At 37.1% G+C, this 14,190-nt stretch overlaps 1 protein-coding gene across 1 annotated transcript in view; it reads right to left on the bottom strand.

The window, feature by feature from the left end:
* Window positions 1-6,430: 6,430 nt before the first annotated feature.
* The window catches only part of picalma (phosphatidylinositol binding clathrin assembly protein a), a 215,161-nt gene continuing 207,401 nt past the window's right edge, over window positions 6,431-14,190 (bottom strand). Inside the window, 2 exon segments of the mRNA XM_051926984.1 lie at window positions 6,431-7,849; window positions 12,146-12,249. Of these exon segments, the coding sequence (XP_051782944.1) occupies window positions 12,157-12,249 (93 nt within the window). The 3' untranslated portion in view covers window positions 6,431-7,849; window positions 12,146-12,156.

Here is a 14,190-nt window from a genome sequence, read left to right as displayed (position 1 = left end):
AATCTTGACGTGTATATCTAGTTCTTTGAGTCTCGTCAAATATGAGATTACTCAGTTTGTTGAAGCACTTCTCTGACAATGCCAAATGTAATAAAATAAGCACATTTTGTTTCACTACATGAAAATTTAACTGGGATTTTGCCATCGGTGAATATTATTTGAAACAGCTGTCCCAGATTGGTGCATGATTTGTAAGAATAGTGCAAATCAATTCCTTAAATCACCCACAAATCTTCAGTAGACAGGACATCAGTGTTGGATTTCTTTGTTTGCCTGACTAGCTTGTTGCATATAGGAGTTGTACTAACCTTTGCTGTGCTAGCTAAAGAGGAGCTGAACAAGGTGTCGTTGCTTATTATTATTATTGTTACCCTCTCATTGTCGATGTTTTTAACCATTCGTGTGACTTGCTAGCGCGGCTACACCCATATATTTCACCTCAAATATTTTCCCACATAATTTACATTTTGCATGTCCCGTGTCTTCATCTTTATTGAGCCATAGCCTGTGTTTTTCATTTGTTAACCAGAGATTACCAAACACACATTTACCCAGCATTTTGGCATACACGTTACAGGCTGGCTCACTACAGAACTGTCACAAGATCTCATATAATTAATAAACACAATCCCCTTTTCAAGATTTTGCTAATTTACAAAATTACATAACATAGACCTTATTTCCTGTATAATAAAAAAAAAATCATGACTTTCCCAAAAATGCCAGCGGTCACACGTACATTACTACAAGGAGTGGCAATATTACGTATGAGTAACTGTGTACATATACTGCGCAGAAGTACTGTAGAAACAGAAAAGGGCAGATGCTATCGAGAGAGGGGGTGAGATGTTAAAAATTTAATGACTGTAGCAGCTACATTTAGGTAGGTGTGAAATTTCGAGGGCTTAATCTACAGGTTAGTTGGTTGGGTGTGGTGCAGATTACTTTGGCAAGGGGAGAGACCAACATTAAAGAATATTGACTTATGCTAAATGCAGTAACATGCAAAATATAAATATGATCTTATGATTACTATAGGCTCTCATAATTGTATTTCAGAAATAATCGATAGCACTTGCATATCTACCTTAAGAAATAATATGAGGTGTGATCAAAAAATACAGTGAATGTTTGAATGAATAAAAAAAAATGTATTACAGTAAAAGGCACATTGCCATGAATCCTCCTCAAAGTACTCCCCGCTCACTTCAAACAGACTTATCCCATCATTCTTGCCACTTTCTGAAGCAGTTCTGAAGTCATCATTTATGAGTGCCTTCAGTTGCACTGTTGTGGTTGCCTTGATGTCCTGACTCGATTCAAAACGTTTACCTTTCATGGTCATTTTGACTTTGGGAAACTGCCAGAAGTCACATGGTGCCAGATCCAGCAAATTAGATGGATGAGGACACACTGCAATGTTTTTATTTGACAGAAATTGCCATACCTGAAGCAATGTATGACACAGAGCGTTGTCATGATGGAGGATGAAACCGTTTGCCCATTCCTCAGCTCATTTTCTAGGTTCATTATTTCTTAAACACTCTAATAAGCTCTTATAATATTCAGAGTTCACCATAGTGTTCCTGGGTGCAAATTCCACTCGCACAATTCCAACGATGTCAAAAAACACAATCATTAACACCTTGAGTTTGGATCTTGATTGATGTGCTTTTTTGCATTGAGAACTCTGAACCTTAGTCTCAGGATCATAACCACAGACCCAAGTTTCATCTCCTGTGATGATATCTGTTAAAAAGCTGGAATCTGAAGCAGCACAATCATGCAACTCCAATGAAATTGACAAATGCTGTTTTTATTTGACCTACAAAATACAATCATATGAAAAAGTTTGGAAACCCCTCTTAGCCTGCATAATAATTTACTGTACTTTCAACAAAAAAGATAACAGTGGTATGTCTTTCATTTCCTAGGAACATCTGAGTACTGGGGTGTTTTCCGAACAAAGATTTTTAGTGAAACAGTATTTAGTTGTTTGAAATTAAATCAAATGTGAAAAACTGGCTGTGCAAATATTTGGGTCCCCTTGTAATTTTGCTGATTTGAATGCATGTAACTGCTCAATACTGATTAATTGCAACACCCAATTGGTTGGATTAGCTCCTTAAGCCTTGAACTTCATAGACAGGTGTGTCCAATCATGAGATATAAAGGTATTTAAGGTGGCCAATTACAAGTTGTGCTTCCCTTTGACTCTCCTGTGAAGAGTGACAGCATGGGATCCTCAAAGCAACTCTCAAAGGATCTGAAAACAAAGATTGTTGAGTATCATGGTTTAGGGGAAGGCTACAAAAAGCTATCTCAGAGGTTTAAACTGTCAGTTTCAACTGTAAGGAATGTAATCAGGAAATGGAAGGCCACAGGCACAGTTGCTGTTAAACCCAGCAGGTCTGGCAGGCCAAGAAAAATACAGGAGTGGCATATGCGCAGGATTGTGAGAATGGTTACAGACAACCCACAGATCACCTCCAAAGACCTGCAAGAACATCTTGCTGCAGATGGTGTGTCTGTACATCGTTCTACAATTCAGCGCAATTTGCACAAAGAACATTTGTATGGCAGGGTGATGAGAAAGAAGCCCTTTCTGCACTCACGCCACAAACAGAGTCGCTTGTTGTATGCAAATGCTCATTTAGACAAGCCGGATTAATTTTGGAACAAAGTGCTTTGGACTTATGAGACAAAAATTGAGTTATTTGGTCATAACAAAAAGCACTTTACATGGCGGAAGTAGAACACTGCATTCCAAGAAAAACACCTGCTACCTACTATCAAATTTGGTGGAGGTTCCATCATGCTGTGGGGCTGTGTGGCTAGTTTAGGGACTGGGGCCCTTGTTAAAGTCGAGGGTTGGATGAATTCAACCCAATATCAACAAATTCTTCAGGATAAAGTTCAAGCATCAGTCACAAAGTTGAAGTTACGCAGGGGATGGATGTTCCAACAAGACAATGACCCAAAACACAGTTCGAAATCTACAAAGGCATTCATGCAGAAGGAGAAGTACAATGTTCTGGAATGGCCATCACAGTCCCCTGACTTGAATATCATCAAAAATCTATGGGATGATTTGAAGCAGGCTGTCCATGCTCGGCAGCCATCAAATTTAACTGAGAGATTTTGAATGGAAGAATGGTCAAAAATACCTCCATCCAGAATCCAGACACTCATCAAAGGCTATAGGAGGCGTCTAGAGGCTGTTATATTTGCAAAAGGAGGCTCAACTTAGTACTGATATAATATCTCTGTTGGGGTGCCCAAATTTATGCCCCTGTCTAATTCTGTTATGATGCATATTGCATATTTTCTGGTAATCCAATAAATTTAATGTCACTGTTGAAATACTACTGTTTCAATAAGGCATGTCATCTATTAAAAGGAAGTTGCTACTCTGAAAGCTCAGCCAATGATAAAGAAAAATCCAAAGAATTAAGAGGGGTTCCCAAACTTTTTCATATGACTGTATGTGGAACAAATTTCACACTTGCTCTCCTCATGTCCAAATCTGTTGTTAAAATGTTCTGAATGGAACCATAAGAGATGTTCAGATCCTTAGAAATTTCCCCAATAGTCAATCACCTGTATGATCGAATCAATGTTGAAAATGTCCCAATCTCTCCTTGTCTTCAACCGATTCACAACCATTATGAAATCGCTTAAAACACTCGTAAACCGTTTTCATGGTCATTGCAGCATCACCATCAACTAAAATTTAACATTTGTGTTTCTTTAGCAGTTTTTTCCAGTTTGAAACAAAATTTCATGTTAATTTGTTGTTCGCGATCCATGATTTATGGCACACTATAAAACACACCTTCTCTCAACCATAGCTCACAAGTGACTGACTGCTAAGGTTTGACGTGTCGCTTCCTGTACTGAAGATCCCTGCCTTTCAATTGGATGGTGCTCGACAGTAGCATTCACCGTATTTTTTGATCACACCTCGTAAGTTATGGCTTAGGTGACATGCATGTATGCAAGATGGGGAAGTGAATTTAGTACAACACCTGTGTTACTTTTTTGCTCACATATGCCAGGCACACAACCCAGGTCACCCTGGTGGTAGAACATCATCCACCCATAAGTTGCAGAGACACAATTATGCTTCACATACGATTCAGCTAACTTTGACCTTTTGTAGTCATTACTTTCTTTCTACTTTCCATAGATTTCATGGCCTTTTCAGTCGCTTGACATGAATAACCTTCTTTTAATAACAGCAGCAACACTCATTGCGATCTTATGTAGCTTAATGATTGCAATTATTTTCAACTTTACAAGAGATTGCACTTTTTCCCTGTGCTCTGCCCCTTTATATCGAGAGGAATGTGCAACTACAAGTCTTTAAATGAGAGAGGACAAGATGCTAATTGCTAGTGTGCCACCATTAACGGGCAATCAGACGGTCAACTGAACAAACCGAGGAGAAACACAAAAACACAAGACTAGCAACGAATTAGTTAAACATAGTATTTCGCCCACTGTTCACTACAACAGCACTTAGACCTTAGGATTGTTTCTCCTCTTAGTACCACACTAGCTGCAGATCAAGACCAAACTATGTTGTACAGTACTATCTACAGAAGACAAAACTCTCAAATATAAATACATGTGAAGCGAAACACAGGAAACAGTTTTCAAAATTTGGAGAGACACTACTTTCACAGATGTATTGATTTAAGGCTTAAGGTTTGAAACATTGTCTGGTATTACACCTTAAACAAGTGAATGTTAAATTTTGTATTTACCAACAAGTTTAGCATTATACATCTTACAGGCGCAATCTTTGTGTTGCTCATGGTTGTCTGAAACCAATTCACAGATCTTGCCTTTAATTCTTAATAGATCAGCAGAAGCAAAGGTAAAAAATTTTCTACAATGTCTTACCCCTCTTGTGGTAGACCACCTGGACCCACTGCAGTTTGCATTTTGGACAAAGAATGGAATGGAGGATGCAATTATCTGTCTGCTCCACAAGGCTTATTCTCACCTGGACAAAGCTGGCAGCACTGAGGAGGATTGTTTTTTTGATTTCTCCAGCACCTTCAATACCACCCAGCCATCTCTGTAAAGGGTAAACTCAGAGAGATGCATGTGGATGAGCTTATAGTGTCCTGGATAATGGACTATCTGTTGGGGAGATCGCAGTTTGTAAGACTTAAGGATTATGTTTCTGATACGGATGTGAGCAGCACTGAGCACCACAAGGAACAATTATGTCTCCTTTACTCCTCACTCTGTACACCTCACACTATAAATAAAACACCAGATCATGTCAGTTGCAGAAATTCTCAGTTGATTCTGCACTTACGGGGTTTATTGATAAAAGGGATGAGACAGAGTATAGGAGTAAGGTGGAGAACTTTGTTTCTTGGTGCAGAAAGAATTTTCTGCAATCTAAACCAAGGAAATGGTTATTGACTTTCATCATATCAAAGCATTTCTATGTCTGGTCACTATTCAAGGAGTGGGTGTTGGGTGATGCATTGTTATAAGCACTTGTGGGGATTGGGGGGTGGACGACAAATGTCCACATCAATGATAGGCTGGACTTGTCTCACAACATAGAGGAACTATAGAAGAAAGGTCACAGCATGCTCTTTTTCATTAGGAGACTGCATTTCTTTAATGGGCTAAGTGACATCCTTCAAATCTTTTATAACTCTGTGATGGCCAGTGTGATTTTCCATGCTGTGGTGTGCTGGGCTGGTACCATCACTTCAAGAGAGGCCCACTGAATGAACAAGCTAAAACAAAGAGCAAGCTCAGTTATGGGACCCACTCCGGACCCCCTTTGGAGGTCATAGCAAAGGAGAGAGTTAAAACAAAACCGAGTGCCATTATGAACCATGCTGTACATCATCTAGCTGACACACTAACACAAGAAACGCAACTGGGGCTCCTTTATATTAACAGCAATACGCCTGCATAATGCCTCACTGGGGCAACCAAGTCAGAAGTTTTCTTTCTTTTTAGTAATGCTGGTGTGTGTTTACACCATATAGTCTGTATGTCTGTCTATCCATCTACCCCTTTATTTAAAGAGCTTTTGTAAAAAGCCATATTTCCCTCTGGGGACAAATAAAGTTCTATTTACACTACAGCTGATGCAATTACATAACGTAACATTTTCAAACATGTTTAATACAGTTCAGGATTAAACGGCAGTAGGAGCCTGTCGCAGGAGCATCAGATGCACAGCAGGACAGGACACAATCCTCAGTGGGCACATTGGCATTCATTTACAGTCACACAGGGCTAACTTAGAACGGCCAAACAGATAACATATGAAAATCATCAAACAAATGGGGTTTAAATCCAGGATGCTAGATCTATGAGACTAACCACTGCACTACAGTGCTGCCCTAATGTTAAATTAAATATGGCAAAAAAAAAAAAAAAAAAAAAATTTTTTTTTTTGTGGAAGCAGCACTTTATTTGAAAATCAACCCATTTCCGCTTACATACAGTTTTGTTTTTAATAAACAAAAATAGAATCTGCAAGGACAATGCAGCAAATATGGTAAATTAATGAAGAGAACTGCCTTCATTTTTCAGACTATCCTTCACGTCCCTCAGATCGACAAGGTTTTGATATATATACACAAAGCACCGATCAACAGTGCTGAGCCTTCTATTTACCTGTACCCTGTTACTAAAAAAATTTACAAAGAAAATGTATTTTCCCTTATGATTTTAATTTCATTATTTAAAGATGCCAACTATAGAAAATATGTCAATGTCTAATATTTCATAATGTTCTGACTGCTGAAGTGCAAGTAAACTGAAGGATAGTTGTAACATGAAGGCAACTCTTACATTCAGTTTGGAAAGGCAGCCGTAAAATCGTCAATGTAAAATAATGACATGCCAAGCATAAAGCAATACAGATCCTTCCCAATGCAATACTGCTGAATTACAAATGTAGTGCTTTGCTAGTCAGTTAGATGTTCCCTTGCAAAATCCTAGGCACAGAATTGACTATGTGGATTAATAAATCATATAGTTTTCCTTATATCCCATTACATAGGCAGGGCTGTGAGATTCTGAGCTACAAAGAGTTGTAATAGACGTCATTCAAACTGCTTTCGAAGATATTTAGTGCTCAAACAGTTCGTTTAGAGGTGTTCAGTCCTTTTAAGAATCAATCGCTCCCAAAGATTCAATCAGTCACTTACAAGCATAATCCGGAATCACTCATGAGGACGTTTTCTGAAGATGATTTTTTTTTTTTTTTTTTTTTAAACATTGTATCTGATAATCATAAATAAATACAAACAATAATACACAAGGAATGTCTAATGCAAACTTAATACAGTAAAAAAAGTTTTTTTTTGTTTAAATCAAATAAAAAAGAAATCATAATGGTAAATGTAATGAGCATCTCATTTGTGACAGTTTAAGTTCTGCATTTTTATGGGTAGATCAAGTGTTAAAATGATTCCCCTTGCAAAGAAAAGAACAGCTTAACGTTACACCCAAGACATTTCTTATAAATGACAGCAAATACCTAAGTCCTTTTTTCGGCACTCATTTCTATCTTTACAGAAGTTGCAGAGTACAAGTGTCGCCAGGTACGGGCAGTAACAGTAGCTTATAGCTACTGTTTTAGACACAATAAAAAAAATGACAAGGTTTATATCCAGGCCACTATTCCCGCCTACCCACCCCCACCCTCACCCCACGTTATCACTCCTGTTATCCTTAGTGTGTCCATACTTAAAACTGGAATTGTCACTGAAGAGTACAAACGGCAAAGGTGACTTCACTGTTGTGCAGTATCACTCTTTCAGAATGGATTGATTTCTTCAGACTACATAAACTGCATCTAAAAAGATAAAGGCAGAGCAAAATTAGGGAGAAAATACTAATCAAGCCACCATACTAGAGATGGTTTAAGCATTTTATTTAAAAGATTATGTAGAAATATAAAAAAGAAAGAGACAGATATTAATTGATAGATAAGGATTAACTAACAACAGATAGAGATGTTACTAATACATGTAGAAGCAACTGTGAAAAGAGCTATATAATTTAGAGAAGAGTGCTATACAAAAATCAAGTGAAGTGAATATGGTGTAGGCTCAGATAGATAGACAGATCTTTAAGAATCCCACAGGAAAAATTTGCATGCTCTAGCTGCAAAAAGAAAAACAAAATCAAAATAATTAATTAATCAATTAATTAAAAGGTGGCATGGGGACATATGTGGGATTAAAAAAATGGGGGGTTTCTGTGGCATAGAATAATAACAGAATAACAGAGCCCACAGTGCCAACAATGGGTACAAAACAGGAATCGGCCACTAGACAAGGTGCCTGTCCATTTGGGAACAAACACATTTATACACAGACACACACACAAGGACAGTTTAGACTCACTGATCAATCTTGCCTTTGGGATATGGGAGAAAACCCAGAGTATCTGTAGAAAAACCCTGTACAAATATGGGAGAGCATGTAAACTCTAAATCAAAATCAAAGCCAGGGTCCTTATTAGCCATTATGCCAGCATGGCAAATTCAGTCCCAGGATACTGCATTACAGGCATACTGTTCACACCAAAAACACAAAGGTAACAGCACAGGGCCACCTGAATAGTCAAATAACTCCTTGTTGATATTCTTTACTCATTAAATTTAATCTTTGTAATCCTTGTTTATTTGAACATTTCTTTACTCAGGTTACTAAAAGGTCTATATCCATAAGTTCTAGGTGCTAGAAACTAATTCTTACGTGTGTGTCCTGTTTTACTGCAAGTGTCAATACCTTTATTAACACCTTCTTTTAAAAGTATGGGTTACTTAAGTTATGGACTGGTTTACGGTCTAGAAGGATGGATCTTCTGTTGAACGTTTCCTGGAAAGATCATAGCTCCCCATGACCCTAAACTGAACAAGCAAGTTACAAAATCAATTGATGAATAGTTTTCATTAAATCATAATTCACTGGAAAAATATACAATTGAAAGAAATAGAGCAGGAGCTCACCAACATTCAAACAATACTTGAAATTCATTCATCTGGATAATTATGTCTAAAAAAAGAATTCAATTAAAAAAAACACACACACGCTTTTGCTTTACAATATAGATCCCCGCAAAACATGTGATAGATAGATAGATAGATAGATACTTTATTAATCCCAATGGGAAATTCACATGTGTGCCCATAAGACCATAACTTACACATATAGTCATTTTAATGTTACCATCAAGACCAAAAGTATGACAAGCTACTTAATAAGACCCTACATTTATAAATGTCTAAAAGGTAAGTGGTGCCAGAACAGAGTTATTGTTAACAATACTCAAAAAAGTACTTCTATACACTTTACTTTTAGGATGAAAATTAACTAATTTTAGGAGGTGCAGTTTTATTCCTGTCTTTGTGTAGCAGTGATGTTCACAATGACCACAGGACTGTACAGATGTATAATATCAGAATATAATGGTTTAAAAACCACACATAGATTATTCTGATGCACCTTGATGCTGTAAATGAAACAGTATTTTATTTAGATACTGCACCTCCTTAAATCAGTTCACCTTATCGAACTCTACTTTAGAGATCTAAAAAAGGATTCTATATATACTCTACTTCTCTATTAATTATATATCCATCAAATGTAAGTGTGCATTATTTTTGCATGTTACTTATTCTTTATTTTTACGTAATTTTAATTTGTTTTTCTTTCTTTGTCATCTTGTAAAGCATTTGAGCTACATCAACTGTTTGAAAATGTGCTACAGAAATAAATGTTGTTGGTATTGCATTTGCAGCCTATAAAAGGAAGGCAGGTGTTGGCTCCTTTTTTACCTTTAAAGTCATGATGCAGCAATTGACATTTGTTTAAAATGACACACATAATGCAAATATATGCTGAATTAAGCAGATGCAAGCTCTATGGAGACACATTTTTCATCACCAACTCACTCTATAAAAAATAAATCACCTGAATTAATGTGTAGCCAGTAGTTGTTTTTTTTGTTACTCTTTAAGAGGATTATTTAAAACTTTTAAAATCCTGTTTAGCTTTGTTTCTGTGACTTTCTCAAATTGTATTTGACTATCATCATGGAGTATTAGCCAAATTAGAACAATGCAAAACAATCTCGCTATGTTAATCAAAAATAGAGCGGCGTTTATCAAATTCAGGAAAGTTCTACATGCTCTCCGCCATTTCATTATCATTTACATGGTAGGGCTGAATTTCTCCTGTTCCATTCTGTCTGCAATTAAACATTAGAGAAGAGGACAAATAGGAAGATGAACAGAACAAGAAACCAGCTATGTTTATCATATCTGTAACACTGAGAAAGTGTTACTATTAAATACATTACATGACTTAAATTATATGCAATTATTTAAAATAAGTATACCATAAGAAGCCTGATGGACAGTGATAGCTGACCAACAATATTTTGACATCTCTATGTACTTTCAGAAGATGTAAATAATCACCCCAAAATTTAATATCCTTATATTAACCTATTTCAATAGGTTTTTTTTCTGCCATTGCAATCTCTGTAAAAATATGGTGCCAACAAAAGTCCCATCAATGATTCCATTATCATTCACCGACATAATTGATATTTCAGCCTGTTGTACCTGTGTGCTCATAACTCTTTCCAAAAGTGTTTCAGGGTAGATGGGATGCAATGATGAATAACCTTTTTCAACATTTCCCTAATATTTTTTTTTGTTTTATAGCATGGGCTACTCTAGAATAGTTAATACATACCCTTCTATAAAGATGTCTTTGTTGGTTTCAGTTGCATTTACAGTAGCTCAAGTACAATTAACTTCTCACACCAAAGCTTAAATTAGTTAAGTCATAGCAAAAGTGGCAAATATTTAAGATGTTACTGTAGCCTAGCAGTTTAGCTCTGCCACCTCACAGCTCCTGAGTCCTGGTTTCAAATCTCGGCCCGAGTATTGACTCCATGGATTTGGTTTTTCTCCCCACATGGTACAAGGGTTTAGCTCCAAGTTTCCTTCCACATCTCAAAGACGTGCCTGTTACTTAATTAGTGACTCTAAAGTGCACAATATGAGTGTGAATGTGTGAGTACCTTACGTAAGACTGGCATGACATGTTGACAGGATACACTCTGACAGTCAGTTACCCTAAATTTGTATTTAGCTGGTTTAATAAATTCATGATTAGATGTAGGACTAATAAGATAAAAAAAAAATCCAAATTATATGTTGTAACAGAAAAAGACAAAGTCATTCAAGGAAGTCCCAGACAAACAAGGAACGCATAAGAAATTCATGCATTCAACTTGTACTATTTAGCTTGTGAAAAGTTATACTGTAAATGTGTGAATATAATTCCTGGTTTTAGAAGCCTTAAGAAATTTCTTAATAGCATTATGTCCTGACTCACACACATTTTTCACAAGTTTTGTCACCGATTACAGTATTCCAGTAATAAAATGTGTAAAAGGGGCAGAGTGGTGTCTCTGAGGCTAAGGATCTGAGGCTAAGGATCTGTGCTGGTATCCAGAAGGTTGCCGGTTTGAATCCCCATCACTGCCAAAAGAGATCCTACTCTGCTGGGCCTTTGAGCAAGACCCTTAACCTGTAATTACTCCAGGAGCGCTGTACAATGGCTGACCCTGCGCTCTAACCCCAAGGGGTATGCAAAAAGTAACAAATTCCTAATACAAGAAATTGTATAAGGCGAAATAAAAAAAGGGGGGGAGGGGGGGGTTAAACTTCATGACCAAAAAAGTGCTTTGATTACTAAATGTGTGCATGAGGTACACACAGAATTAACATCTATTTTTCTGCACTTTAGAAATAGGAAAAGCTTTAATATGTCATTAAACCCATGTTAGAATTTATGTTTGAATGAATTACTCAAATACATTCTGCACCTATACACCAAGAAAGTAAATTAATCTACTTCTATGTGCGATATGACTCATTAAACTGCTATTTCTTTACACAGAAAAGAAACACCAAGCAAATGTGAGGCAGTGTCAGCAGCACCTGGGAACTGCTGCATCAAATTAACAAAAAAAAAAGCAAGCAAGCTCTAGTTTGTCTGTTTTTATTCATTTGACCATAAACATCTTCACCACACAACATCAAACACATACACAGAACACATTGTACCTAAAGATGTTCTATAAGAAATCCTTGAGAGAAAGCTCTGCAAAGGGATCCTTTCCTGGAGCTCGGAGAGGACTCTGACTGGAAGGACTAGAAGCTGCAGAGAGCTAGTTCAGAGAGAGTGAGAAACAATAAAGGAAAGGAAAACAGCCAAGAATAAAAAGTAGAACTTTTCAGGGAAAGTAACTAGCCAAGATGATGAACTCAGACAATCAAACTGTTTAATAAAGATCACTAGAAAAAGGCAGGTTGTTGGCATGAAGAGGCCTGTAGATTCCACACTGTTACGATTGTTACATTTAGCATGCAAAGCAGGCAGTTAACCATCAAGACATGGACAACAATCAACATATTTACAGTTTCACATTAAATATAAATATATATATATATATATTGAACAATACTATACATAAAAATATGTTAGTCGATAAGTAACACTGAAGATACCCTTAATCCCACCAGAGTCCAAAAAAGTAAAAAAGAAAAAAAAACAAAAAAAAAAACAATGTGCCCCAATGCTACAAAGTGGCAATGTTAGTCACCAAACAGAACGATGGCTAGGGCACTATGATATCCACCTATATCTTTGCATAGTTGGGGTGCTACTTGCCATTGACTCTGTGGAGTAAAAGTGCTCTTCAGGTGGCAACTGCCTTCATCACCAGCCCATGCCACTTTCTGCTTCTTCTGGTTGGAAGAGCACAACTTTACATTGTTCTTCTATCAAAGACCTTACAAGCTTAACATTAATGGTGTTGGGCAGTAGCAGCCCACTTAAGTTACCATCATGTCATTGGTTTGGGTCGTGCATTTTTTTTTTTTTTAAAAACAATGTTTCTGACATGACAAAGTTCTTGAATACAAAATACCATTTTTATTATATAAGCAGAGTTTCAGATGTTTAACATTGGCCATATATCCACAATAATTTCAGAAACTAAAATCTGTTTTAAAATAAGACCAGAAATACTGTTGACTTAATGTTTTGGGGCCACACTATGATTGCCAAAAATCTGTTTCCAAATGATTACTGTACATTGGTGACTTGAAATTATTTATTGCAATGATTTCTTCAGAAATTATGCACAGTCCACAGTGATCTGGCTTGAGCATTTTGGATGCAGGTAATATCATGCTCCTAAGAATATTTTCATCTGTAATGGTATTTCTGAAGTCTGACAGCACTATATATTGCAAAGACAGACTTGTAATTTTTAGCACTTCTTTTTAACATTAGTTCATTTTATTTAAAATACTTTGTAGCATGCCTGACATATCCCATTCACTTAATATGGTATGTAGTGGGTGATGTTACTTATGACAAGTGTAACCTCTCTCACAGAACACTTTGGGCTCTGCTGAAAATAGGCATTTTAGGGCAAGAGGAAGTATGAGGACAATGTCAGTTAGGAAACTACATGGTTCTGATACCAGAATGGAATAGGATTGGGCGTGCATTGTACGCAAGTATACTGTAGTTGCCTGTTTTAATACGTTATTATTTTAACTAATTTGGGTGGCAAGTTCGGGCGCTCCGGTTTCCTCCCACAGTCCAAAGACATGCAGGTTAGGTGGATTGGCGATTCTAAATTGGCCCTAGTGTGTGCTTGGTGTGTGTTTGTGTGTGTCCTGCGGTGGGTTGGCACCCTGCCCAGGATTGCTTCCTGCCTTGTGCCCTGTGTTGGCTGGGATTGGCTCCAGCAGACCCCCGTGACCCTGTGTTCGGATTCAGCGGGTTGGAAAATGGGTGGCAAGTTAATACAGCCGGTAGCTTTACTACCTTTAAGGGCACAAACTCCAGTTCAGTCCACACTGGAGGTAACATCCCCCATGTGCCATCACTTAACTGTCTAAACTGAACTCATATGAGCAAGTAAAGGTGTGTATAAGTTTAGCACACCTTGTGTCCAATTATATAGGCTTACAAGATTTGATGTATGGATTTTACTAATATTTTGTGTTGTCTGATTCATAAGCAAGTTCTTGATTATGTGCTTTAATACTTGTAGATCAATTTTGCAATTTTGTTGTTAAAGAGGGAATGGTTT

This window comes from Erpetoichthys calabaricus, chromosome 4, assembly GCF_900747795.2.
Source record: "Erpetoichthys calabaricus chromosome 4, fErpCal1.3, whole genome shotgun sequence".
NCBI classification, from domain to species: domain Eukaryota; kingdom Metazoa; phylum Chordata; class Cladistia; order Polypteriformes; family Polypteridae; genus Erpetoichthys; species Erpetoichthys calabaricus.
Note: the sequence above shows the minus strand (reverse complement) of the source record. Positions and strands in the feature narration are given on the sequence as shown.